General features: G+C 35.4%; 1 protein-coding gene across 6 annotated transcripts in view; it reads left to right on the top strand.

The window, feature by feature from the left end:
* Positions 1–27,544, top strand: part of LOC129375852 (collagen alpha-1(XIV) chain-like) — a 126,191-nt gene that overhangs the window by 52,149 nt on the left and 46,498 nt on the right. For all 6 annotated transcript variants that reach the window (XM_055055200.1, XM_055055201.1, XM_055055203.1 and 3 more), the window contains 12 exons: positions 993–1,122; positions 4,545–4,684; positions 4,839–4,965; positions 5,054–5,193; positions 7,425–7,557; positions 7,683–7,727; positions 8,497–8,642; positions 14,056–14,185; positions 19,375–19,497; positions 20,021–20,170; positions 22,519–22,635; positions 26,333–26,482. In XM_055055200.1, coding sequence (XP_054911175.1) covers positions 993–1,122; positions 4,545–4,684; positions 4,839–4,965; positions 5,054–5,193; positions 7,425–7,557; positions 7,683–7,727; positions 8,497–8,642; positions 14,056–14,185; positions 19,375–19,497; positions 20,021–20,170; positions 22,519–22,635; positions 26,333–26,482 — 1,531 coding nt within the window. The remainder of the gene's footprint in view (positions 1–992; positions 1,123–4,544; positions 4,685–4,838; positions 4,966–5,053; positions 5,194–7,424; positions 7,558–7,682; positions 7,728–8,496; positions 8,643–14,055; positions 14,186–19,374; positions 19,498–20,020; positions 20,171–22,518; positions 22,636–26,332; positions 26,483–27,544) is intronic.

Below are 27,544 nucleotides of genomic sequence, written 5' to 3' on the forward strand. Positions count from 1 at the left end.
TGAGCAAAGTTTACAACATGCTAAACTTGCACCAAACATGTGAGGTGATTGGAGTTTATACTGGCAGTGTTCACCCCACTCTAAGGTGCACAGCCATATTTGATCTTGTGGGTTGAACAAATAATTCATCAACCTCTTGCACAGCTTCCAGAAGTTTGTTGACTCCATGCAACACAGGTGTAAGGCAGCTCTGCGAAAGTAAATATTTGATTCAGAGAAAGGCTAAATGTGCAAGCATTTTTTATTAAGTTTTAAAAGAAAAATGTGGCCAGTGCTCATAATTCAACACCCTTATAATCATTTTCTACCACCTTCTGTTAATTAATGACAAATTTAATCATTGAATTTTTCCTGTTTGGAATATGAAAAGAATATAGTGTTTTCATCGCATATTCATGTTTAAAATTAAAACTTTTATAAGGATATTAAGCTTGATTTACTTTTTACATCAGTATGCAGGTGATAGACAAAAAGGCAACTGAACAACCAATTTTGGTCTGTAATTGACAGATTCATTTTTGTTGTAACAATTTTCTTTTGAAAAAAATAATAATTAAGTTGCTCACAGCTCTCAGTGTTGAATCAGCAGCCTTGAAAGCATCTTTTTGAAAAGCTGGAAGGCCTTCATTACGTGACTGGGTGGCTCCATTGAGAAGTTTTCAGTTCTCAACCTTCTTACTGAGTCTCATATTGTCTCATTTTACCTTGACTCTGCTGAAGCTTTTCTGACCAAGCTATGTATATGAAATCATAAAATGAAATCTGATTTAATGAAATAAAATCAAATGAGGGGACATATGAACTCATAGGGTCACAGCTAGACCCTATGCTTGTTCGAAATGTATGGGCCGGTTGGATTGATATGATGGAATCACAGAGAGATGATGTGAACAATTCAAACAGGAGTCGAAAGATGTTGGAGTTAAAAACACGGCATTAGTTTTCAGATAGAGGCATTCATACTGTTCTGCTCTGTGTCTGTGTGTGTGCAGGTGAAAGTGGGTGATTCTGTAAATGAGGTGGAGCTGGAAGGGTTAACTCCAGCCACTGAATACACAGTAACAGTTTATGCCATGTATGGAGAGGAGGCCAGTGATCCCATGACCAGCCAGCAGACCACATGTAAGTCTCCATCAAACATTCTTCGAAGACCCTCTCTACTGTCCATGCTCTGTTAGCCAATGCAACAGAGTGTGTTTTCACATTTTATTCCACAGATAAGCTGTGATTCTCATTTTTCCAAAGCTTTTTCATCTAATAGTTCAAATATTTTTCTGTACATTTTCTTATTAATGACTCTGTGGCACAACCGCAGTGCAAAAATGCTCATACTCCTCTTGCTTATGTTGGAATCACAAACTTCAAAATAAATTATAAATTGAGTCTCAGTAGGATAGTTTGCTATGCTAGTAAGTGAACTTGTACTTGCATTCAGCCTCTTTAATTGGATATCCATAAAAAATACATTGCAGCAAACTGTCTGGAGAAGTTTCCTAATTGACATAGCAGCAAAAATTAAAGTAATATGAATATATAAGTAGTTTATTTCTCTGTCAGTAAAGTGTTAGCAGTTTAATCTGCCAAAATATTGAAAATGTCAAATGAAGTAAAACCACTTTAATACTGAATATTAAGATGACACTTTGGGATGTCGTATGTAAAACATCTTTTGTAGCTTTAATTGAGAGGCTTGGTGGTTCTGTAAAGAAATCTGGACGAGTCTGCAAAGCTTTGAGGTAAATTGTGTTAAAGATAGAAGAATTAGACTTTAGGTAATCTATATGTAATGTAGTTAATAAAAGGTTTCTTACTGCTTTTTATCACCTTCATCTCAATTTGCTTTCATTCTCATTGGTGCACCTCGCTCTACTCGAGTCATTTTAATATTTTTCTTGCAGCTGCCTGCTGTTCATTTGGAAAGAAATCAAATCACTTATTGAAGAGACTTCCGTTTATGCATGAAGCACACTTGAATTCACTAATTTTAGCTTGTTTTTAGATCTGTATAAATATCTGAGTTGTAGGACTTTGATAGAAGGAAGCTAAATTTCTAACCCAAACACTTTATCAGATACATTTTTCTGATTAGGTTTTAGTCTTGACTCGAACATTTATCTAATCAGCAGAATGAGCTGTTGTAATTATATTTACTTTAGATTTTTACCACCTTCGACTTTTTTCATTTAGCTTTACTAGTGCAATTGTGACATGCTCAAATGACGTTTCTGGTGCGTCTTGCTTTTTTCACCATCAAAGAAAACTCTCAGCCTCCCATCCTTAAATCTGTTTCCATCTGTCTCTCTCCCAGATATTTTCTGCATGTGGCTCTAAATCCTGAGCCCTGATTAGAGTCTGTTCCTGTTTAACTGTCTCCAAATCCTTACCATTCTTACTAATTTGTGTTTTATTGCATCTCCAAAAAGGAGTGAGGAATGTGGCTTTAAGTCAGGGAATGCTTATGTCAAGTCCAGCAGCTGCATACATATAGTGTTTTTCCAGTGGAAGGAGACAGACAGCTTTCTCAGTTGACTTCTCATGAGATATTGTTCCAGGAACAAGTCGTGCATTCTCTATTTATTGCACGGTTATCTCTTTAATCATTTTTTTTCAAGCAATACCTTATTTTGTGTCTTTGAGCTCTGACTCAACTCATCTCTATACAAACTTTCTGGTGTTTTTTCTAACTATATGTTTTACACAAAACAAATTCAACTAAAACTTTGGGTTTTGTAAGCAACTTTAAAAAGTAAAAACTACTGACAAATGATGCTTAATTGCAATAATGTTAGTGAGTAATGTAAGTGGTTTCTTTCCACCCTTGCTGAGATGTATCATCAGAATCATCCAAAAGCTACATTTCTTGTCACCTGCTAAGCCTCATCATGCAGCCGGACGATGCCTGATGGAGGTTTAATCTGCACTTATTTCTTCTTTTCATTCAGCTCCCACATCTCCCCAAAACCTCTCATCCCTCATTTTGCTAACAGACTTGACAAAATGAGGGCCTGTCATCTCTTCCATTGTTTAGCCATAATGCACTCTGATGATCACTGTTGTGTAAAAAGCAGATGCAAATGACCTTGATAAAAATGCAGTACAACAGAGTAAACAGAGCAGAGCTTCAAAATAAGATCTCAAGCTAGATGTGATGAATATATGAGGAAAGCATTTTGTGTTTTGTTTCCATTATGACATGCACTGCATACTGAATTCAAACTATAAACACAAAATGAATATCTTTATCACTTATCCACGTATCAAGAAGTTTATACTTATTTTCATATAATCCGATGACACACAATACAAGTGCTGTGAATAAGTAATGTCTGACTACTCTTATGGAAAATATACATTTTCTTCCACTTGTTGAAGAGTAAATTACTTTAAAGAAAAGAGGTGATTATCATTAATTAAAAAAAAGTTTTTATTGGCTCAAGTGGCCTTTATTTGATAGTTAACTGACAGGACAGTGGGTAATGAGAGAAGGGGAAGACATGTGACAAAGGTCGCCAGGCTGGGAATCAAACTCCATGTATGGAGGACCAAAGCCTCCATACATTGGTTGTGCTTAACCTCTGCACCCCCACAGCACACCCATTATCATTTATTTTGACTTATCTGTGCCTTTCCTCTGGGTCTGTCTCGGTTTCGACCTGAGTTCCTGAAGTATTTGGTGTATGATTAAAGAAGGAACACCGGATTTATCTGTACTTTATGAAAGTACAAAAATTCCCAATACAGAAAAATGATCCATCTTTAAAAATAAAAATGATCCCTTCTGCAAAAAAAGTAAGTTGCAGTGACATTTAAGGAAGTATTTGCAAACCAGCAAGAATTATGAAACTTTGCAAACTTTCCTATCTTTCCACCTTTTTTAATTTTCCATCCTGCTGACCGAGGCACTGTAAAAGCAGTGGCAGTATCTCCTCCCTTGCCTCATTTTTCCACTATCTCTCTACTAGTTTGTCTTTGCTCTGACCCTCTGTATAATTGAGGTGAAGCAATGGAGAGAACAATCAGGGGTTTTCTCCTCCTCCTCTTTTTTTTCTTTTTTTTTTTTAGAAACAGATCAGTAATTCGAAGCAGAAAAGTTTCAATGGATCAGACTAAATCAGTTTTCCAGGCTGAATTTAAAACCACAATGGGGATGACATTTTTTTTTAGTCCTTTGCAGGTCTTCCAAGAGAAAGTGGAAGAATTAAAGCAGAAGATGAAGTTGGAGCAAAGCCTCAGGGAGTGGTAGTGATGTAATGAGGTTTAGTCCACTTTATAATTAAAATAGCAGAGTCCAATAACTCTTGCTCTAAAACCCATGAGAGTGTGAGAGAAACAGGGAACGTAAAATCATGATCCCAGCAGCTCATTCTGTGTTAGTTGTTATGATTGTATTCATCTTTTTGCTCCTGACATGATTGATAGAAAGTCTTTTATTATTTTTAGTTTGAGCTTTTTCTTAAACATTTTGGTGTTCTTTCATCTAGTGTAATATTTTAAAGCAGAAAATAGTTTCCATTCACAGATTATTATTATTTTTTTCTGTGTAGTGCCACTCATCCCAGCAAGTAACCTACGTTTCCAAGACGTGGACCACAGCTCAGTTCGCATAACTTGGGATTCCCCTTCTAGGTTGGTGCGAGGCTACCGCATCATGTACGTCAAGACCAGCGGAGTCCAAACTACTGAGGTGAGCTTGTTCAGCTGACCCCAACTTCTCAAGGAGGCCAGCGAGACTCCTTTTGTTTTTCACTGTTAACCTGATGCTCCAGGCAAATGAAGAACAACACCAACCTCTGTGGATCTTTTCAAATTAAATTATATGTGTGGATTGTGTTGCACAGGTGGACCTCGGTGCTGTGACGAGCCATTTGCTCAAAAACCTGACCTCCCTGACGGAGTACACAGTCGGGGTCTTTGCTGTCTACAAAGAAGGAGAAGCTCCAGCAGTGACCGAAAGCTTCACTACAAGTAGGGATCATCACTTTTTGTGGTGGACAAAACAGAACCCTTTAAAGTGTGAAGAGACTGATGGTCTGTTGTTTTTTTTCTTATGTAGAGATGGTTCCAGACCCGATGAATCTGAAAAGCAGCGATATCTCCTCAGATGGTTTCCGGGTGTCATGGCAACACCCCGCCTCTGATGTGCTGCTGTATCGACTCACCTGGACGCCCACCGATGGCGGAGACAATGAGGAGGTTTGTTGAACTTTTTCATGATTAATCAAATTAATGAGTAAGTTTATTTTATCTTACTTTTTAAAATTATTATTCTAAATCATTTCCTCTATTTAATCTTTTTCTTCCATTTCATTTTTCATCTTGGGTTACTGTCATTTAATTTACTTTTCCATTATTTTACTTGTTTTATTATTTTATTTTATCTATTTTTGTTACATTTTATGCTGCATATCTATTACTTTAATTTATTTAATTAATACATTTATTTTTGGTCACCTATTTTTCAGCTCAACTATGTCACTATGCTTGCATCATAAATTCCTTCTAGTAGAAAAAATGCATTACAATTTTGGTCGGGATTCCACTTTGCAACAATCTGTTGGAGATTTTTGCAAAACCAAAGTAGACATTTCCATATGAAAGCCCAGATGCAATTAAACATCCCTCAGTTTGTGATGTGCTTTGATTTGCTGGATGATACTCCTTTTAAGTTTGTCAGAAATTAGATGAAAAAAATATACTTTGGAGACCTAGCAGTAGTGCACCTTTTTATGGAGTTCAAACATAAAGAAATGATCAAAGTGTTGAAAAGCTTTGTGATTTGGCAGCTTTCCATTTATTTCCCTAAAAGCTTTACATTTCACTGCAGCAAAATAACAGGATTCAACTGCTCAGAACTAACAAAAGAAAGTTTCACATGAAAATTTAATTATTTAATTTCTGGTTCTTCTACAGTCTCCTTTAAATATGTTTCAGTCATTTCCCTTTGCTGAATAAAGAGCTTCAGCTTTCAAGGACTTCCACTATTTTGAATCCACTAATATGACTGTCTGATTATTACTATATATGTATTTCATTTGTAGTCAAATTACATTTCTTTGAATGAGAAGTTGCAAGTGGAAGTGCAAAGGAATAATGAAAACTAATCAGAGATTTTAGGTAGGATGGAGAAGAGTGGCATCAATAAAGGGGAGATTGACCATATGGTAGTGAGACCTGCTCTGGGGTCTGGAGGAGGTTTGGAGATGAAGGCATTAACTAAATCTATGAAGGCTGAGTCAGAGGTGTTAAGTGAGGGGAGCTGTTAGAGAGACAGAAGTGATATAATTAGGACCTGCAGAGGAAGGCTAGTTAGACTACAATAGTTGCTCAGTGGGAAATTCAGGTGTACCAGCAGCAAAATAAAAGGCAAAATGATTATACTAAATTAGAAATTAGAACAAAATGCTGTACAATAAGAGACCAAGTTGAAGGCAGATCTTACAACTAGAGAAGGAACTGATGAAATTCAAGAAATTATGCATTTTTTTTGTTTTAATTTATGTATAAAGCTCAATTTAAGTTTTTTTCTTTACATCTGTTTTTTTTTTTTATCATTCTGAAAATCACTCAGGTCTTTTTGCAAAGAGATCCTGGCTTATATCTACAGAAAAGCTAGGATAAAATTTATTTAACAAATCTCTATTTGTCCTTAAATTTTAGCCAATTTGCAATTATTTGTTTTAATTGTATAACTTTATTCTGGATTCTGCATAAAACTTCATCTATTCTTTATTTTAATTTCTTGAGCTTATAATTTATGTTAATTTTTGTGGTCTTTTACTGCTATCTTCATAAATAACAATTGGAAAAAAATATGAAAATAAATGCATCACCATAACTTTGAGTTTATTATTGTTATCAGCAGAAGAGATGAGGGTAACATTATTGTCTGTTTTGTACTTTAAGCTTTGCCGTTAGGGAAGTAATTATTTTTAATGCCCTTCACTTTTTTCTGCTGCTGCTTTTTTTTTTTTACCTTGCTAAAAAATGTTGCCCAATAAATCAAATCAGACCCCACTGCAAAATCAATGTGTGCTAAATCACAAGAGACTGCTTGCATACAATATTTCCTTGACCAAAGGACATTTTAAGTGAAAACCCTGCAGGCTGATATTATAGATGGCCTCATCTATTATAAATATTATTGACTCCGGTTAGTAGTCACTTAATTGTAGCAACAATATCACCACAAACCTGGAAAATAATATCATAATTTCCTTTTATGGTTGATTTTACTGCGACTGTAGATTCTAACAAAACCCAAATCTGAATGTTCTTACTATTTCAAAGGGGAGTGTTTTTTTTTTTTTTTCTTAATTGCTATTCAGTGTACCTGAATAACACTAAAGTTTTATTTTTGATCTTCTTTGGCTGTTTAGCTGTGCACAAGAGCATCTAAATCCTAATTTCCCATGTCTTTGTTTTAGGTTCTGGTGAATGGAAACATCAACACCTATCTGATTAAAGAACTTGAACCCGCCTCCGAATATGAAGTCCTCCTGGCTGCTATCTACGCAAATGAGGTTGAGAGTGATGAGATGGTGCTAATAGAAACCACTGGTAAATTTAAAAACCTCTCATGGAATATTAAAAAAAAAAGTTACACTTTCAAATTTCAATTTCTGAGATTAACTTGATTTCAATAAAATAAAATCATTTTATTGAAATCATTTCATCCTTTTCAGCTAAGAGGACAACTACAGTTGCTACAACAACCACAACGACATTAAGTAAGCCTTTCAGCCACTACGTGCTGTTTTACTTTCCTTTCACACTTATTTACTTTGCAGATCTTCCTTTTTCCAATTTTTGTTAATTGTAAACATTATACTTCCTCTTGGACCATAGACTTTTTATAATCTCTTTATATACACCTCCCATAGAGTGTCTTACAAATGTACACATACCCATTGATTCTTTTAAAGATCTATCTTGTGTATAATCATAAATGTTATTGTATTTTATTATGCTTTTGTGTGGAAGACCAATAAAAAAACTGCATAATAGTGTGGAGGATGTAAAGTATAAAACAATAGGGACAGGGCAGTTTATCAAAGTTAAATGCACATTTAATTTTGGTAACCATTTATTCTTTTTTCCACTTCTTAATTATCCACATTTTCTACACTGTCACTGGGATCTGTTAGTTTTTAAAACATGAAAAGAAGCTTTATATACTATGAAGGTTACTGAAAAAATCAGGCAAAAGCTAATCTGGTGAGAAGCTTTTTGGGTTCAATCTCTATTTCAAATCTGTTTCCACATCTTTAGATGTGAGGCTTATCTCCCATCATGAAAGTTTGTGATACCTTCTGGTTTTGATATCACCAAGACACCATATGAATTTGAAATAAATTAAATGTCAAAAGATTTTGATATCATCTTCTTCCATCTCGCAGTATGACAGTTTTGTGCTTCACTGAGTTTCTCTGACTCTGATCTGCTGAGCGATTTCATTTATTTATTCATATTTTCTTTTCTCCGTTCCTGATCCTCCAGCACCTCGTTATGCTGTGAAGAACCTGAAGATCGATGAAGAAACCACATTTAGCATGCGGGTGTCGTGGCAGGCTGTAGACTCCAGAAACATCCGTCATTATCAACTGACCTACATCAGTGCCAGGGGAGACAGAGCAGAGGAGTCGGTAAGGAAGACAGCTTTATTTTAATTCTGTTGTTTTTTGGACAATTATTAAAGCTATAATCTGCTAAGTATACTGAAAACTCCAAATGGGGTTAGTACTGAGTTACCAGGAAGTTTGAAAGATAAAGGTAAAATATCTAAAATATTTGATGTAATTTTGTCTATAATTACCAATAAATGAAGAGCATAGGTCAAGTGGAAATAACTGGCTGCTGTGGGAATAACTAAAGATGACATTTCTTAAGTAAAGGACAAATGTAAAATGCTTATCATTTGTTGTCACTGTACATAAAGTACTAAAAGCTGTAGAAGGGGCTGATGAAAAGTCAGTCCCCAATACACGGCAGGCCTTCAGTTTAACAGACTTCTTTTGGGAACAAAAGTGGAAGGGGAGATGAAATGTTGCTGAAGTTCATGGCAGTTCTTCACACAGAGTTTTGTGATAGAGAAGAAGATAATGATGAAAACACTGTCAGATCATCAAAGACTCTGTTTGATTAGATGTTGAGAAAAATGGAGAGAGTGACTGGATTCACTCTAATGAGCCACAAGAGACAAAGTGGAGCAGGAAGATTTGGAGAAAAAAACTGATGCAGAAACACAATTCTGCATCAGTAAACATCTAAATAATGTTTACTCTATTTAGATTTTCTTTATGTCAGCAGTTTTGACAGGTGTACAATAAAACAGAAAACAGATGCCAATCTAAAATTATGATGTCAGTTGACTTTGTAACTCAGGAGAAATTGAAACGAAGGACAAAAGAAAATGATTTCAGGTATTGAGCATTGTCATTGGATGTTCATTTACAGAAGTTGTGACCTCAAATAAGGAAATATTTCAGTAATGTCAGAAAAGGGTCTCCAGAGTCATATTAGTCATAGGATTCATAACAAAGAGTGATAAGAAAACTCTTTGTTTTCAAAAAAATTTGGCAAGGCAGTATTTGAAATATTTTCAAAATTGAGTAATTAAATTGATAAGTTCCCATATCATAATCCTGCTTAAGCAAACTTCAGGGAATTTACCATTTAGTTTACAACAGTTTTTGAAAATGAATCTAATTTTTTTTAAACTTTTTTTTTTATTTATTTAGAAGCTACCTTCTGTAAACCATTTATTTATGATTATTGAAACCATTTTTCAATTAACTGTGATGCCCCTCTCACACTTCTCTATGCAGAATACATTTCACAGATTGTCATTGTTTGTCACAGTTAGTTATTTCACAGTAGGCTGTAGATATGAGAACATTTAGGCAAGTTGGTAATTTCTTGTTGCCACTTCATGAAAAAATTAACTAATCTAAGATATTCTACTCTTTTTTGGAGGTAAATAGGGAGCGTTTTAACTACTGTTTCTTTTTTTCCCCTCAACTAAAATACTAATTTTATCACAAATTAGAATTTTATTTACAAAATTTAAATAATCATATCCTGCTTTTATAACTAAAGCAACGTGATGTATGACTTGTGAAGGGCCTAAAGGAAGGTAGCTAGGCTCAGAGATGCAAAATAAAATGGTTTCAGTATCAACTTAAGAAGAAAAAACAGAGTTAAGCACTAAATGAGTTAATCCAAATGGTGGTAAGACAGAAAGGAGAAGTGGAAGTAAGCCAAACACAAACAGCAAAACAAGCATGAATGGAGGAGAAAAACACAAAAACAATGAAAACCAGTGTGGCTGACAAATAGAGAATCCTTTCTCTTATGCTATAGCCTTAATACCCAAGTGCTCTACCATATATTTTGTCCTAGCTTTATGTGCACTTCATGTCATGGTAACTGTTGTGCAGTATCTGGACAGCCTATCATATTTTAATGAGTCTGAACTGGCAGTCGAGTATTTGTTAGTGTTGATTTGTGGCATCGCCCCAGCAGAGGACGCCGTACCTTGGTGGTCCGCTCTGGACACAGGTCCCACAGCAGCTTTTCATCCTGACAATAAAGAGCTGCCAGCTGTTCACACCAGCAGCTTGGTAAATGAGATCTCTTATCAAAGTGCTAGCAGCTGGGAGCTCCATTCGGCAGTCCGGTCAGGTTATGAATCGCCAAGTGCTGCACTCAACACACACTGTCTAAAGAGCTTGGGAAAACAACTGCACAGCTTCCTACAAGTGTTCCCTTTGAGGAAGCCACAAGCCACCGAACCAAACCATGGAAAACTGAACAATGATGCAATACTTTATGAAATGCTTTTCTAAATGTTCAAATTATGAACAAATTCTGTATTAAGTGCAGATAACCATGAAAAGAACATATTAAATTTAATTGCTTGTTTTTTCTGAAACTTCCCTCTCTAAGCCCCTCAAAAGATGTAATTTTTTGAGGGGCTTGTAACTATTACAAGATTTTAGTTCATGAAAATATGAAGTCAGCTTGGCTTTAGGTGTCTTTCACCTTTTCCCAACCACTTTTGTTTCCAATCAAGGGGTCCTTGGAGTGATGATTGTTGCTGCCAACTTCATTGCATCAGTTTGTTTTGCTGCCTTTTCTCTGTACCCATATTACCCTTGAATTTCTATCATCTGTGCAGACTACCTTTTTAATAGCTCACTCTTGTTAATTGCAATTACCTAAACAACTCAAACAATCTTCAAAACAAATTTATTTTCTTGCCAAACAACCATGATTCAGTTTACATTGAGATAGTATATATGATGCTACGCTTCAGTCTGTCTGAGTTGTACAGTCGTAAAGAAAATGTCTCAAGATCACGGTAGTCGGTGTACATTTACCCTACAAAAACTAAATGTCAACATCCCTTCAGTTTTTTTTATACTGGTAAATTCTTTAATTTATTAAGTTTATAAAATAAATAAAAGATGCATTTTTTATTTTAAATGAAACATTTTTGCATGTAACAGCTTTGCAAAAGCAGTATTGGTTTCTTCAGGCATCAACATGTCAAATGATGTTGGTTGTATTTTCCCGACTATGAGGGAATGTGGAGCATCCACTGCCACCCCAAAACCACAAACCTCACATCCTCAACAAATCCAAATTTAAATCCTGGTTGTGTCTCTGCCACTGTTTAACCAGATGTGAGTGTGTACAGGGTAACCACAGGGTAACTCAACTCTGCAGCCATCTGTTCGCAGGCAGCTGTGATGCTTAAGTCACCAAAGTCGCTCTGCCGCTGAATTCAGTGTGTAATCAACAAAGGCTTTCGGGCATCAAATGCACTTCTGTATGTGGTAACAGAGTTCTGGCTATTTTCACTTTGCAAGCAAATTTTGTTTTAGGTGCTAAAAACTTTTAACAAGGACGAATGGAAAAACAGAAGGTATACTTTTAGTAAAACACTGATTGAATGAAACAGTGTGGGCAGAATCAGCAGATTTTTGGAAATGGTCATTTTTACATTTATTTATGTTATTTTGTTCCCTGAAGGAATTCTTTAAGATCTCTACCTCCTTGAACTTATTATTCTTCTATTTTCTTTATAGAAGAAACTGAACTAATCTGTCTCAAATTTCATTAGAGACACATTTTCATAAACAGAGATCTCTCAGAAGGATTGATATTCTGTGATCCTTGTACAGTTAGACAAGAATTTGATAGATTTTTTTTTGTTTTTTTAGCAATATGCCTAACAGTCTGGGTTTTCATTTGCCAAAAATATTCTGCCACCTAACATGAACAAAGTCACAGTGTTGTTGAAAGCTGTAGCTGGTAACTTGTAACTTTCTGAAATAGAAAGTGCTTTTCCTCTCAGGGTTTGAGTTTTTGCAGTCATTGTTGAATCCCCGTCACATGTTTACAATTTCACTTATGTGCTCATTTTAATTACAACTTTTACTCTTCATACTTTCCAAGGTCTTCCTCTATTTTTTAAATCTGGCATGGAAACACTGCAGGCACGTTATACTTTAAATTAAATTCCATACAAAATTGGGCTTATTTGAGATTTTTGCACTTATTTGAATAATTATATTTTTATTTATTTATAATTTTGTGGCACCAAAATGAGGTTTGTATAAAGACTTGATTTATTTCTGGCAGTGTAGCTCCTTGACAGTTTGGAGACTTGCTACCTTTTTCATCAGACCGAGCCGAAATTGAATCCTCAAGGCTCTCAGTGTTTGTCTGAATGACACGTCTGAAAAAGACTTTTCTTTTGAGATGGAGAAAAAAAAGTTTGCAGATGGAGTAAGGCCAGACTGTGCATGCCCTGAATGCAAACTGGCAGTCTCAGGTAGGGTGAGACAAAGATTTCTAATGGCCAGAGCAGAGAGAGGAATCTAAAAGTGAGTCACAGCTACCTACAAGTATCTCTTTTTTTGGTGTAGAGATTGATTTCTTCTTGGTTTTTGCTCTTGCAAAACAACAAATGCAGTAATTGCTGAGAAAGTTTGTTCTGCCAAGTATTGATTCTTTGAGGCTTTTTAAAAATACACACATTTAAGATTTTTATTTATATATAATGCTTAAAAACTTGTAGTCTTTTGCTCCCGATTCACAATTGCACATCACTACTCAAAAAATTATCACTATCACAAAAAATGCACCTAACATATATAAAATGTATATATTTTGGGTTTTACATCACTCCGCAAAAGGCTGATGTTGTGGTCCAGTTTTATGAATTGTTATTTGTAAGATGAAAACAGGACATTTCTCAATTAGGTTTTCCCAATTGAGAAATATATTTCAAATGGAAGATGAATTTGATGTTACATCTTGAGTTGCTGATTCAAAAATGGACAGTAAAATGCAGTAATAAGTATGTTGGACCCATGAACAGAAGTTGATGGAGTGAATGAAAAAGAAGGAAAGAGAAGCACAAATAAAAGATGCCTACTTGATTAAGAGGCAGATTATCTGATCTGCATTTCGTAGAAACCGTTTCACCGGGATGAATAAATCATTTGTAGATCTGTTTTAAGAAAAGGTCAGCTTCACTCATGAGAACAAACCTAGACAAAATTAACCTCTGCAGCCACTAAAATCTAAAGGCGTATAAAAATGTAAAAGCGTGCTATAGCAACTCTCAAAAGCTAACCTTTTATTTTATTTTATTTTATTTTATTTTTTTTTTGTAGTTGATTGTCAGGATTCCTTAGATTCATTTACCTTTTCGTTCTTTCTGTTACCTATTAAAACACAGCATGTCAACTTTTTAAGTAGAACATGAAGATTTGCAAAGCAATCATTTCCTCAGATGTCGGTGACTCCTTCAAAAGAGTTAAAGTTTTGATTTGCTTTGCATCAGTACATATTACAACCAGATTGTTTGCCATGTATTCCTTTTTTTTGCATGAACGGACAGGTTTTTGAGCATGTATGGAAAAAAAATCATGATTACGTCTTTTTAAATTTGTGACAAAAGATCAGACAGTATCTGAATATTTGACCAATCATGTTGGCAGCTTTAGTTTGATTTTAATTTTTTTTTTTCTCCTCTGTTTTCAGAGGACGGTGCCCTCAGGTCAAACCAGCCTGGTTCTGCAGCCTCTCCTTTCAGACACACAGTACAAAGTCACTGTGATTCCTGTTTACAATGAGGGAGATGGCCCTGTATCCTCAGAAATGGGTCGGACACGTAAGTCTCAAGTTATAAATTGCTATATTTTAATCTGAGCATTGATGAAAATCAATCCTGTGTTTTGTTTTTGTGGGAACCACACTAATAATTATTCTTGTCTTTCTTACATTCACTTTATTTCAGGTTTACACCCTTGAACAATCATGCTGTTTTGTTCTGGGTCAGACTGACCACTCTGTCGTGGTCTGAACTTGATTCGTGTGAAAAGCCTGTTAAAGACAGAACTATACTCCCTTTAGAGCTGCAGACTGAGAAAAATGGTAAAGTCAGTGGAGTTTTTGAGACTAGAAGGCATGACAGTTCATAGCAAATAAAATAGCCTAACTGAGTTATTTAAACATTAGATTATTTGGTCAAACCAAAAGAAAAATTTTAGTAAGTTTAATTTGAATTTTGCATTCAGGCAGAAGAACATTGGACCCAAATAGAAGTTATTTTGTTTGTTTTTAAAGCTATCAAATTCTGATTTATTGTTGTATTATTGCTTTTTACATGCACAATATGTTTAATGTTTTAAAATGTCAATGTGAATTTCTGAATCTTCACTATGATCTATATAAGAGTAAGTGAGCAAAACTGTCAGAATCATTTGAGATGCATAATAGCACCTATAATGTGGATAATGTTCACTGGATAATGTTCCTTACATAAAACAAAAAAAATGTTGAGCTGTAGACAAAATGGTAAAAATAGTTACTTTTGTAAAAATGAGCTTCTGAAGGGACATTTTCTTTAGGTTAAAAATATGGTCAAGGATAGAAACACTGAGTGTCAAATATGTATATTATTTCTGATCATAATGTCACTTGATATATATTTTAAACTTATAATCGTACCTTATCTGCTGGTAGCAGTAGTCCAGAGTCAACATTTCATTTACAGTGGTCAGTCAAAGACCAATATTGTATTATTTTTTCTCGTCTTTGAGGTTTTATTTGATAAAGTGAAATGGCCAAATGTGCCTTGAAATTTCGACTCCTCGTTCACATTAATGTTTATTCTTCATTTGCTGGCAGAGACTCAAAATATTTCACTGCTCAGGCCTGATCTGGTTGGGTGCAATTTTAATACCTGCTGATGCCAAAAGTTAAGCTTTGTCTGATTGAAGATGCGTCAGCAAACAGTTTGAGAAGTCCTCATGTTCATACATATCCAGGCTTTGGAGGGACATGTTCAGTATTGTGTGACTATTCAAACAGAGTAAAAAAATGAGAACTAGATTAACCACAAGCTAGTTATTTAAAAAAGCTTATCACACGCAAATAGGTACCTTCAAACTGATATTCTCCATCTGCTGTTATCTTCCCAGAAGTTCCTAACACATTCACATATACAGGCACCCTGCCAGGAATAATATTGTTATATAATGCCCCCATATTAATATAACCTTAACTAACTGCATCTGGCTGAAACCGCAGCCTCTTGCATTTTAGTAATCCCTCCCTGCAGTGCTTTAGAAATCTGACTCAACCACAGCCAAGTTCAGTAAACTGTGGTGTTTTAACATGCTTTAGTTCATTATTTCCTACGCATTTGTTGAACTAAATGTTTAATATTTACTAATCTCGTAAACCTTCTGCCTTTTTGGAATGTGTCCTCATTTTACACATAGTTCATATGATGAGAGTAATGATGTATTGGGGGCATATTAGCAGAAGCTTGACTAAGAAGCTAATGACATTAACTTAAAAAACTGAAAATGGTTGCTGTAGCCCACTTTTCGAATTGGAGTATCAGTGCCAGACACTCAAAGAGAAAACAAAATTCTTAATGATTTGAGATGAATGTTCACCTCAGAGTTGTCATTTGGACTGAGTTTTAGTCTTTTGGAAATATAAGTAACATATTAGCAGAAATGAGTAGGCAGTTGTTTTTGCTTGACAGAGCATTTTTCTTAAAATCTAATTAAACTTAATTATTTCTGTCGTGAAGCCTGAATGCATAGAGAAACCATTTAGTGCCACAGTTAATTTAAAAACTGTCATTTAAAAGTAAGAACATTTCAAATTTTGTCAAACTGTTAAAGTCTTATCAGCTCATTACTCCCGAAACAATTTGAAGTTACTACAGAAAAATAGCAGCCAGTTTCTGTGGCTGAAATTTCTACATTAATTACTTTTCCTGTGGAGCTGGAGACAAAAATGCAAGATAGTTATTTATCTTTTTTAAATGAAACTTTTTGCTTTAAATACTCAAGTAGGAGCTAATGATTTTGCTGTCAGCATGTGCATCACAGAGCAAACACTTGACTTTCAGTTAGAAAGTAACTCCAAATTCCGGTCATTTGTCTTTCCCCTCCATCCCATCGCTTCTCCCTGAGCGGCGCATTACACACATTAGCAGGCCTTAACGACGTTTTCCCGATTTTTCAATGATGGGTCTCCAACACTTGGTGATGATGAATGGTTCCTGTTAGCAAGTGAGGGATGAGATGATCCCCTGAGGAAAAATGGCACAGAATGCAGAGAGGGGGTCCATTAGTTTTTTTTTAGAGTGAAGACAGATGATGAGACAAGGGGAGCTGGTGTAATCTGGGATCTGAACCGGAGAGAGGTGGGTTTGACACAGAGGGAGGCATGACAGAGGGGGTGATTGGGTATTTAGAACCACAGCGACGATAAATAATATGACAGCTGAGGCCGACTAATCTGAGCTTCTGATCCACTGTGGAACGGGTTGATTAGCTGAAGAAGTTCTGAGGTTATTCAGCGAGTAGGATAAGTACTCCCGGCATGAAAGAACTACAATAAACTACAGTCTGTATAGTTTTCAGTAGTGATAAAAAAAATTGCAAACTGGTCAGAGACTCTCAGCCGTTTCACTGTTTTCCTTTGTGACAAATTAATTCTGTAAATGCTGCATTTGTGTTCAAGATGTGAGATGTGAGATTTCTAACCACGATGTGAGATTTCTCTGTTCATGAGTAAGCTAATTTCTTAAACTGACATTTCACTCTGATCTGGTGGTGTGACCAGCGAAGAAATGTTCTGCATAGGGTTACCAGCATTGCTAAAATCTAATATAAAATTACGTTTAAGAAATAACAAGTGACATAGTTACATCCTTATATGATTTGTAGCCATTCAACAATGCATGAAATATACCTCTGCCATGACCTGAGGCATTTCAAAAGTGTAGAAAATTATACGATGTCAATGTTTAAAAGATAAAAGTGGAGTTATGTAAATTATCTAGGTTAAAGTTAAAGCTCTTCCTTCTGAACTGGCTAAAACTATGTCAGTGTTTTTCCCTTGTTAAAGAGAAACATTTACTAGTTGGAGGAAATGTCACCTGAACATGCACAAATAACTGTCTGCATATCCTTATTAAAGTGGCAAGTTTACTATGTAAAAAAATCTTTTCACATTGAAAGAATTTGACTTTGTAGATGGAATCAACTGATTCCACTTTCAATGCGGCATTATGTCTTGTTCAATTCTACTGAAAATAATATGCTAAGGGAAGCAAGTCGATATGCTTAATGGTAGGACTGGTTCACTATATGTTTGAGGCTCTGATGCAGCCTTTCTAGGTTTGATTTCCTAACCCAGTCTTATTTTCTGAAAATAAGAGAAAGAAGCATTGGACATTACCATAAAATATTATAACCACAGTGAAACGGCGCTAGCGTCATGACCTGGAGTTTTTCTTTTCAGATGAAATTGAGGTGGTTGTTGTTAAGATGGATGAAATTATAATCAGGTCAAAATGGCAGTTTGTTTTGATCCAAGATCTTCATCAAAATGAGGAGAGGCTTCATTTTTCACTATCAAATTGAGTTTAAGGAGATGCCAAAAACAATAAAAGTCAAAAACTAAATTTGGTGCAAAATGTATGGGCTCGCCTGAAGAGAGACGACTTCAAAACTGGAGTCTTGGGTCGACTGGATTGAATATGGACTAATGAATACTACATGACTCAACAGTCATGTCTCTACTTAAGTTTAAAAAATGATCTTAAAATATTTTAATAACAGTGGTTCCGATAAATTAAAGCTACAAAGCCATTGCCATGTATTAAACAAGCTTTATTTTCTAGCAAAAGCTCAGAACTATGTATTGACTTATTTCCAGCTCAAGTACAGTAAAACAACTGACCCATGCACAATTTCATGTTAGCCAGAGAAGAGTCTAATTGCAGAGTTATCACCCAAACCTCTCTATAATGGTTGCTAAATCACAAGAAAACCTTCTGTATCGAGAGAGTTTCATTAAACCTCCAGTTTCTCATTACCAGTGAGCACAACGTGGGAGGGATGGCACGGAGCAGAGAATGATGGGAATCTCCTCAGGTCCAGGAAGGGCAGCGGAGGATATATAACACAACAGAGGAGCAGGTTATAACATGAGGATTTAAACACGACAGTTCGCAGCAGAAACCATTGGGGTTGTTCGGTGCAGAAAGGTATGATTGGATTTTTAATGCCGAACAACAGGAGGAAAGATGAGGCAGAAGAGCCGGTGTAATTCAGAGATTTCCGTTGGTGATGGAACATGGTCAGGGTGTTTGGAGGTTTTCAGATGTATCAATGTGAAACTGAGCAGCTGGAGGATTCACTCAGGGATTTCAATCCGTGAGGATCCATGTTTCATGATAACCAAGGGGCTCTTCTTCAAAATGAGCTGAGGTTATGAATGAATGTCAATACACAAATTCCCTATACATTAGCCCAAGAAAGGAATGAAGTTATTTTAAAAATAGTAATAATAACAATCTACTTTGAGCTCTATACATAGTCCACTCTCCAGTTTTCATTCATATAGCTGCTGGTTTTAATTTATTTTGGACATATTGAGTTATAAAAGCATGAGAAGATGTGCGCTATGAAGAGTTTTTTTCTATGTAGTACATTTGAAAATAGCACTAAGCTTTATTGAGCTTCTATTTAGTTGTACTTCATTATTTGCAGGCTTTGTTTCTGTCCCTTTATTTTCTCCATATGCTTTTCTCTTTTTCTCTCCAATAACGTAGTACGCAATAAAAATAAATAAAAACATTTTTGTGTGAATGGATTTGTAAAATGACTTGCTTTGTCTGAATTTTTCTCTTGATTTTAAATTTCAACATTCCTTCTTTTCTTTTTTTTTTATTTTTATTTATTTATTTTGCAAAGAGCAGTATAAATCAATGCTTTTAAGATTTTGGTAAAAAAAAAAATATATATAAAAATGCATTCTTTCTCTCAGTTCCTCTTTCAGCTCCTAGGAACCTCCGTGTGTCAGAAGAATGGTACAACCGCTTCAGGATCAGCTGGGATGTTCCTCCTTCGCCCACTATGGGCTACAGAGTTGTCTACCAGCCTCTTACTGGTAATTTATGCACATGAACAAAAACTAAACCTTGTGCTTCTTGAAAATCTTCACTTTTATTCAAAGAGAATTCTTTTTTTTATTATTATTATTATTATTAACCTAAATTTAGCCGTTAGTGGGGATTTATGAACATTTGGTCCTCAAAGTCATTAAGACTTAATAGTTGAAACTCAGAACTTTCTCTGTCATCAGCATTCTCTAGTGCTGGGTTTTCTTCAAGTGTGAAGGGAGAAATGAGTGAGCTAAGCAGATTTCTGGAGCATTAAGCTACTGACCTCAAGCATCTTCCCCTGCAGCTGATGCCTTAAGGCTACATTAGACACTATCAAGTGCAAGATGAGGCCAGATCATTGGAGACTCGTTTCGGTTTTCATGTAGCATACAGAATGAGTTTCACACATTCTCCTTCAGCCAAATATTTTTAGATGAAATGCATAAACATGCTCCTTCCAGCCCTTTCATCTAACTGGCCATTTGTTGCTTCCTGACTTCTCATTTTATGTACTCTGGCCCATTGCAGCCCCTGGACAGGCGCTGGAGACTTTTGTTGGAGAGGATGTGAACACCATGCTGATCCTCAACCTCTTGAGTGGGACAGAGTACAGTGTCAAGGTCATCGCATCCTACACCACAGGATCCAGCGAGGCTCTAGCAGGAAAGGCCAAGACTTGTGAGTTCAGCTTCCTTTACTTTGATTTAACTTCACAGTTTCTTTCTCACGGTCAAATTTCCATATGTGATGTATTTCTATTACCACTGAAGGCAACACAGTCATCTGATTGAGCTATAACATATTGTAATGTACCTGGAAAACACATTATACTGCCCCTTAAATTCAACAAGAAAAAAAAAAAGAAATGCAAATTTTAAAATCTTAAATAATCTGGTTTCATTAGTGTGTATTAAGGTAAATTAAAACCTTAAACACCTTTGATTTGCAATTTTGTTTTACTGTTTACTTCAACTGAACAAGATGTCTGTCAATCTATCAACTCAGTTTATGATCAATTTAAGTGACTTTAATTGAATAAATTTTAGAAGATTTTTTTGTACAATAGATCTACAAACCTAAAAAGCCAATGGTCATGAAATTTGGGTCACGTCCATTTTTGAGATCCTGAATGCAAGCGGCAGAAATGAGTTTTCTTTGCAGGGTTGCTGGGCAGTCGATTAAAAGTAGGTGAGGAGCTCGACCATCTCGTAGAGACTCTTGAGTAGAGCTGATCTAAACAATCACCTTTAATTAATCATCAAAGCAGCTGAACATCTACATCCAGCAGCAGCTGTTAAATTAACAAGATATGATAGCTCAAAGTTATGATTTCTGATGTAAAGCCTTCCTAAAACTCTTTGAAAGTATGTCCTGAATTATTTAATCAGTTTCTCTTGACTAAAATAATTTGAGTTGAAACCTTTATGTTCCTCTCCTGCGTTATAATTAACCTCTTCACAGCAGCCTGGTCCATTCGTGTCCAGCTCTGTTTGAACCCCAGACGTCACCAGCTTGTGAAAGTCAAAGCCACTAACAGAAAGCATGTCCTTTTCATGGTGTCCTTGAGCCAGACAGTTCAACCCAACCCCATCATCCATTTTCATTACTCTGTTTGCAGGGCAAGTGTCAGTTAAAGGCAGAAACATGTACCTTTTTAAATATAGCACACACGCCTTAGTGGCATTTTTCACTGACTGCATACCAATGAGCAGGTTCGCGGTGGTTAAATAAAGGACACATTTTGCAAGACAAAGCCGAGAGCAGAGGAGAGTAAACTGAAGAAGATGGAAAGATGGGTTTATATTAAAAGAGGGAAGGCTGATTAGGCTATACATGTCCCAGAAGGGGAATACAGTGTCTGTGATATTGCTCAGCAGCATGTTAATGAAACCAGTGAGCCAGAAGAGATGAGCGGACTGATGCGTCAATGTCACACAGTCAGAGCTTGTGAGGGGGTTTTCTTTCTGAATTTTTTAAAGATGTGTTAACTGTATATTTTGATGTCTCTGTAGAATATTTGGAAAAAATAAATTTGTGAACATGGAGTTTTTGTACAATTAAACTCATAGAATGAAAAACTATCATCTTATTTATTGTAAAGACCCACCAGCAACTCAATGTTTTTTTGAAATATTTTTGGTTTCATAGACTTGGAAATTATCTGAAAACAATGTTTGCCAAAAAGCCGGAATTGCTCCTAAGTCTGATTGTAAACGTTTTAGAAAAAATTCCAGATCCTGAAAGAGTTTTTACATCCTTGAATATCAACTCAATTCAATTAAAAATAATTTATACCAGAAAAAAAACAAGTGTTGTCATAACTCGTCTCATCCTAGGAACTTCTAAGTGGTTGTGGAGCATAAATTAAATACTTAATTAAAAATATTTCTTTTTTTTTTTATTCAGTGTAAAGTAAACCAAGATTTTCAATGCCATTACTAGCTTATATAAACATGAATTTTAATGTCTCTTTCAGAACAAGTGATGCTTTCTAAAGTCAGATCTAAAAGCCATTCCAGCCATTTGCATAAATAGACTGTGTGGGTTTGTTTAGGATTTTATGTAAAATCTGCTCTTTTTTTTTTTGCTGCAAACTCAGTGTAGCTACATTTCTCCACATGTCTGCAAATAGCGTCATGAAAATGCAGTGTGGTGTTTTTTAAGCTAACCAGCTGTATGCTTTAGGTTGGAATCATGATTGCATGTGGTTTCTTTGATGTGAGTTTGTGTGGCTTTATGTGCCACTGTTATAGCTGCATGGAGAGAAGAATGCTCATGAATCTCCACTGACTATTTTTAGAGATCTAAAAAAGTTTTATGCTTCTGATCTATTTCTGCTTAAAATGTAGAAACATGTATGAACATTGCTACAAAGTCAGAGCCACTAACTGATATCTGCTGTAACTTACAGTTACTGTAATTCCTTTGGGAGAAAAAAGACTGAAGCAAATAAAAACTGCATGTTTTCTGTATGAAATCTACATATTTTTCTTAATGTTATCTATATTTCTGTGCCTTTTCAACAGTGTATCTTGGAGTAACCAGTCTGAGCACATATCAAGTGAGGATGTCTGGTGTTTGTGCTCAGTGGGTGCCTCACCGGCATGCCAGTACCTACAGACTGGTTGTTCAATCTGTGACTGGTGAGTACCATTATGTCTACAACCTTAATGTTATGATTAAAAATCCACTCTGAAATAGAAGTGGCACAAAAGCAAAAAAAGCAAAAAGACAAAGTCTATAAGAGGACAATAATAATAATTTAGAGTTCACTGGAGCTGCATAGAAATGGAAATGTCAAATTTAGAAATAAAGAAGAATAATTACATTTTTATTTTTTTTTATTATTATTATTCAGGTTATTATATGAGATAAAGTATGAAAACGCATGCACGCAAGTTTTGTAACTATATCAGTCTTAATTTCAGTATCTGGCAGGTTTTTGAAAGAACTCTTGGAGTTCTACTAAATGCGATTATGCATTACCTCAGCTATATCACACTGTATTTCCAGTTGTAATTCTCTTCGTTATTTCATACTGAGCTCCCACAACAAATTTCTGAGCTGGTTACGAAGGGGCTCATTCATACTCGCATGCTTTCATGAGGAGGAGTTTGAATTCCTAATTAGCCCAAGATCACAGAGGTTCTGTTGTATTCCGCTTGAGATGTGCCGACAGTCTTAAAGATTTAGCTGTACAATCAAACACTGAGCTTTTCTGTCAAAAAAAAGAGGTTTTGGATTACAGCTCTGGTGACATTTACATTTCCTGTGTGGAGTAAAGTGGAGCAAAAAAGACAAAGAGGTATTATGGGTGCTAAGTGAGGAGGTGTTCTGGTTGCATGACTGACAGTAATTATGCCTTGTTGAATCTGTTCTGGGAGGTATGCTTTAAAGAAGACAAAAATGAAATGGTATTGGTGTTCTGAAGTTTTCTCTAAACATTTAATAGCTCCTGGAGTCAGTTTTCTTATTGAGAGAAAATTGTTTCCCTGAAACAATAAAACCAAACAACTCCTTCTGTCTGAAGCACCCTGTGGTGAGATGTGGGTGTTTTGGAAAGAACTGAAACCTGCTTTAGAGAATCCCTGCAGATGCAAATGTCTGTCGAAACTGATCTTCTGACTTACTTTTGAAATGCTTGAAATGTTTACTGCAGTGTCCTTTTTTGTATAATTGTTTTATGCAGATAGAAACTGTTTGGTGTTTTTATAATATAATGAAGGAGAAATTTAGGCAGCTTTCGGCTAATCTGTAAACATTTTTACTTTTGAGTTTTCTCCCATTAGTTACATATTTACTCCCGCTTGTCAATGTCTTGCTGATGTGATTCATAGATGTGTGAGACTTAAGTTTTAGGTCTGCTATATTAATTTTCTCAAAAGCACAAAATATAGGTTGCTCCTTGGACTTTTATTATTACTTTTATTGTTATACCATTTTCCTAAACTTTGCCAAAGTGAAGAAGAAGTGAAACTATTTCCATTTAACAAGTTTGCATTCAGAACTGACCACAGACACAGTTCAAGGTCTTTCAAGCTAGCTTGACATGTTTTTGTTCTATAATCTGTAATAATCTGGCTCAGCATTCTTTGAAAAGACAATTTCCTTAACATCTTAAAATTGCTTCCAGAGTTTTTAGAAAACTTGTATTTTTGTTTCTATAGCAGTTCAATGTGAACTTTTACTTCAGCTGTCCAAACAAATCCAGTCTCCTATATAAACAATTATCATCGCAATTTACCAGACACTTTTTTTCTGTTGCCTCAAACGGAAATAATTGTCTATTTTCTCATTTTGAAGGGATAACACAGTCCAACTCCCCAAAATAACACCAAACAACAGATGGTGTTGCTCTATTTCAATTTCCCAGGTACACCTTTCAGTCTCCGCCTCAAAGATGAGATTGACTTTTAATACAGCCGTCATCCGCCAAATAGGAAAGTAATGGCTGTTATTCATCACCTTCAGGCCTTCAGCAATACCACTGCAATCATTAACGTCACATAAAAGCCACATATTCCCCATGTTTCCTCAGGGAGCTCCAATGTATTGGTTCTTTCAACACACACAATGGAGGTAAATGAGGATTTATGTCAGCACAGCTGGTATGTAATTACCCTAGAGATGTTTCTGCTGCAGGAGAAACTGGAATGATGTGCTTCTTATCCCATTTTTGATAAGGAAGGTTATAAAGTGAGACAGGGGAAAGTAAATTTAGGAAAATTAAACAAAATATCAAACGCAGATTGTAAAGTAGATGAGGGTGAAACCTCTGGTGCTGAAGAGCGTTGATGAATAAACAAGTTTAAAAAGGTTTGTGATAATTAGATTTTCCTAAATTTTATTTTGTGGGCTTCCATTTGTAAACACTTTCTGTTTTTTTTAGGATTGTAAGAGTAGATTGATCTTCTAGTGGCTCGCCATCAGCATTATGTCTTCTCAGACCATAGTTAGTTTGACAGTGAGCTTTTCAATCTTTTGAAGCTTTTGATAGTCATTGCCCATTAATCCTTGCCGAATATCTGCATAAATATTTACTGCATTTAAGAAAAGAAAATACTTTTTTTTTTTTGCGATCTGTCTATTAAAAGCATTTTCATTACATCTATTCATAATTCACCCTCAAGCATTGCACTCAAAATCACAGCTCTGGGCGACAATAACCAACAGAAAGATCATTCTACATTTCTTCAGTAAAAATATTCAACCAGCTTTTTGTACTTACTTCATTTTAATCCTTTTTCTTATTGAGGCTTGTAGACAGAAAAGTGAAACAGACATTTCAGTAATTTACCTGAATGACTGAAGTCATTTCATTTTGAAACAGTCTTTTTTTTTAAATACAACCCTAGAATATGAAACATTAAAAAGAATATGAAGCATCAAAAAAGATTGTCCATTCCTTCATCCATTTATAAATCCGTATATTATCCCTACAGAGTCATCAAAAGGCTTATGCATATCTCTACATTGCTCCTGCAGCTCAGATTTCCAACCCAATCCTTGTGTAGAAGGTCAATTCCATAAACAAATCAATATGGATTTTTTTTTTATTTTCTACAGAATTTGTCAATAAATCAAAACAATAATCAACCATAAAGCCAGAATAACTCTAAATGCCTCACACTTCTCTATAAAGATAAATATCTATTTTAAAACAGACATGTTAACAGAACATATAAATCTAAAATATTTAAAATATTTGGACAACTTGAAATAATTCAATTCAACAAAATAACTCGAAAAGTGGCACAAGCAACATAACAATTAAAGATCAAAATTTAGCACATCTATTTAAATTAGCTCCAGGTTTTTCCTGTACAAACATAAAGCTTCCTCAAAGATCACACTTATTCAGTCCGATCTGAAACTGTTTTTAAGCAATGTTGCATTCAATAACTGTGTTAAAAACATGTTTTTAGCTATCAACATGTCATTGATTTGAAAGGCAAATCATTTTTATTATTAAATAAGCTGTTAATTGGAGCACAATATGCTTTTTTATTAATTCTTTCTATTGTTTTTTTCCAGCATGAAACACGGATTGTTTTTCCCAACATTTCTACAGACTTTTTTTGTTGTTGTATCCCATTTAGCAAAATTATTTGGACATTTTTGTTTGGACATATTTTGTATGTGGTTTTTCATCACAATGTTCCGTGATACTCTTAGATTTCAGATGAAATTGTGTATTTTGTAGTTTGAAATATCTAGTTTTTATTAGGTTCTCCAACTTTTTGCAAAATAATAATTCATGCAGAAAGATCACATTTCTCGTTGTTGTTTGATTGTTCATTTTGTCTGTTTTTTTTTTTTTTTATCCGTTTGCGACTGTAGGTAGTCAGAAGCAGGAGACCAGGCTCGGTGGAGGTGCCAGCAGACACTGTTTCAGCAACCTGAAGCCCAACACAGAGTATAAGATCAGCATATACTCCCAGCTACAGGATGGGACTGAAGGACCTGCTGTCACTGCAAATGTGAAGACATGTAAGAAAATTGAAGCACAGAAGCTCAATCTCTTCAGACTCTAATAAAAGCATCAAATTTAGTGTGTTCATCATTAGATTTGTTTTATGAGTTAGTTATTAAGCAATAAACATTAACGGTTTGCAATCTGTGCAGATGTTTCGTGCAGAAATTCTCCACATGTCCTCGACTCGTCTCCCTGTATATTTGCATCAGCTATAATGCATCCAAAACCCCCTTTAAATATGCTTGTGCAGGTGTGATCACAATATAACAGCAACACACTCACCATGCACGCATACACTTCATCTAACTGCTGTCAGCTGTTATTGTTTAGAAGAGAAGAGACTGGAGTACAATCACGTCACTTTCGCCAGAAAATGTCTTTTATCCTTGTGGGAGCACTGCGTCCTCGTCCGTCTTTCAGAATGAGGCTTTTGTTCTGCTGCAGCCGCTCCAAACTCTAATCAAGTACCAGTGTCTGGAGATGAGGAGGAGGGGGGCTGTTGGGATGGGTGGGCTGCTTTGTCATTTTGTTTACCATAAGGGTCATTTTAATTTGAATAAATCAGGGTGATATTCAACAAAAAGTTTTGTCTCTATTACACTTTTGGTACTATAACCAGAGTGATAATTATGCTTAATAAATTACTTTTTTATTATGTGTAACATCAGATGGCAACCAGAAGTTACAATTTCACATTATATTTTACATCAATAGTTTGAAGGCTTTTAAAGGAAAAACGACATAGGAGAAGATTAGAAAGTAAAAAGCCTTTCAAAAAATAGTCAAATCTTTTTTTCTATTTATTTTTTGCTCCCGCTGCAACCATTAATGGATGCTGTTTTATGAAATAGATTAACACAAAGTACTAAATAATTGCAGTGTGGAAGGAAAGTGATTTAGTGGTTTTTAATGTTTCTCTTACTGCAGTTGCTACTGCAACTCCACTGGGGAATGTCTCCACCTCCTTTCTACTCCCAGAGGATTGCATATCTGCCTCTTCTTTTATGCAAAATAGCTTATGCTTAATTTGTGAAGTTTCTCGACCAACAATTGGATTCTGTCTGGAGAATTTGACA

The sequence above is a fragment of the Poeciliopsis prolifica genome, unplaced genomic scaffold (assembly GCF_027474105.1).
Source record: "Poeciliopsis prolifica strain line A6 unplaced genomic scaffold, Auburn_PproV2 SCAFFOLD041, whole genome shotgun sequence".
Lineage (NCBI taxonomy): Eukaryota > Metazoa > Chordata > Actinopteri > Cyprinodontiformes > Poeciliidae > Poeciliopsis > Poeciliopsis prolifica.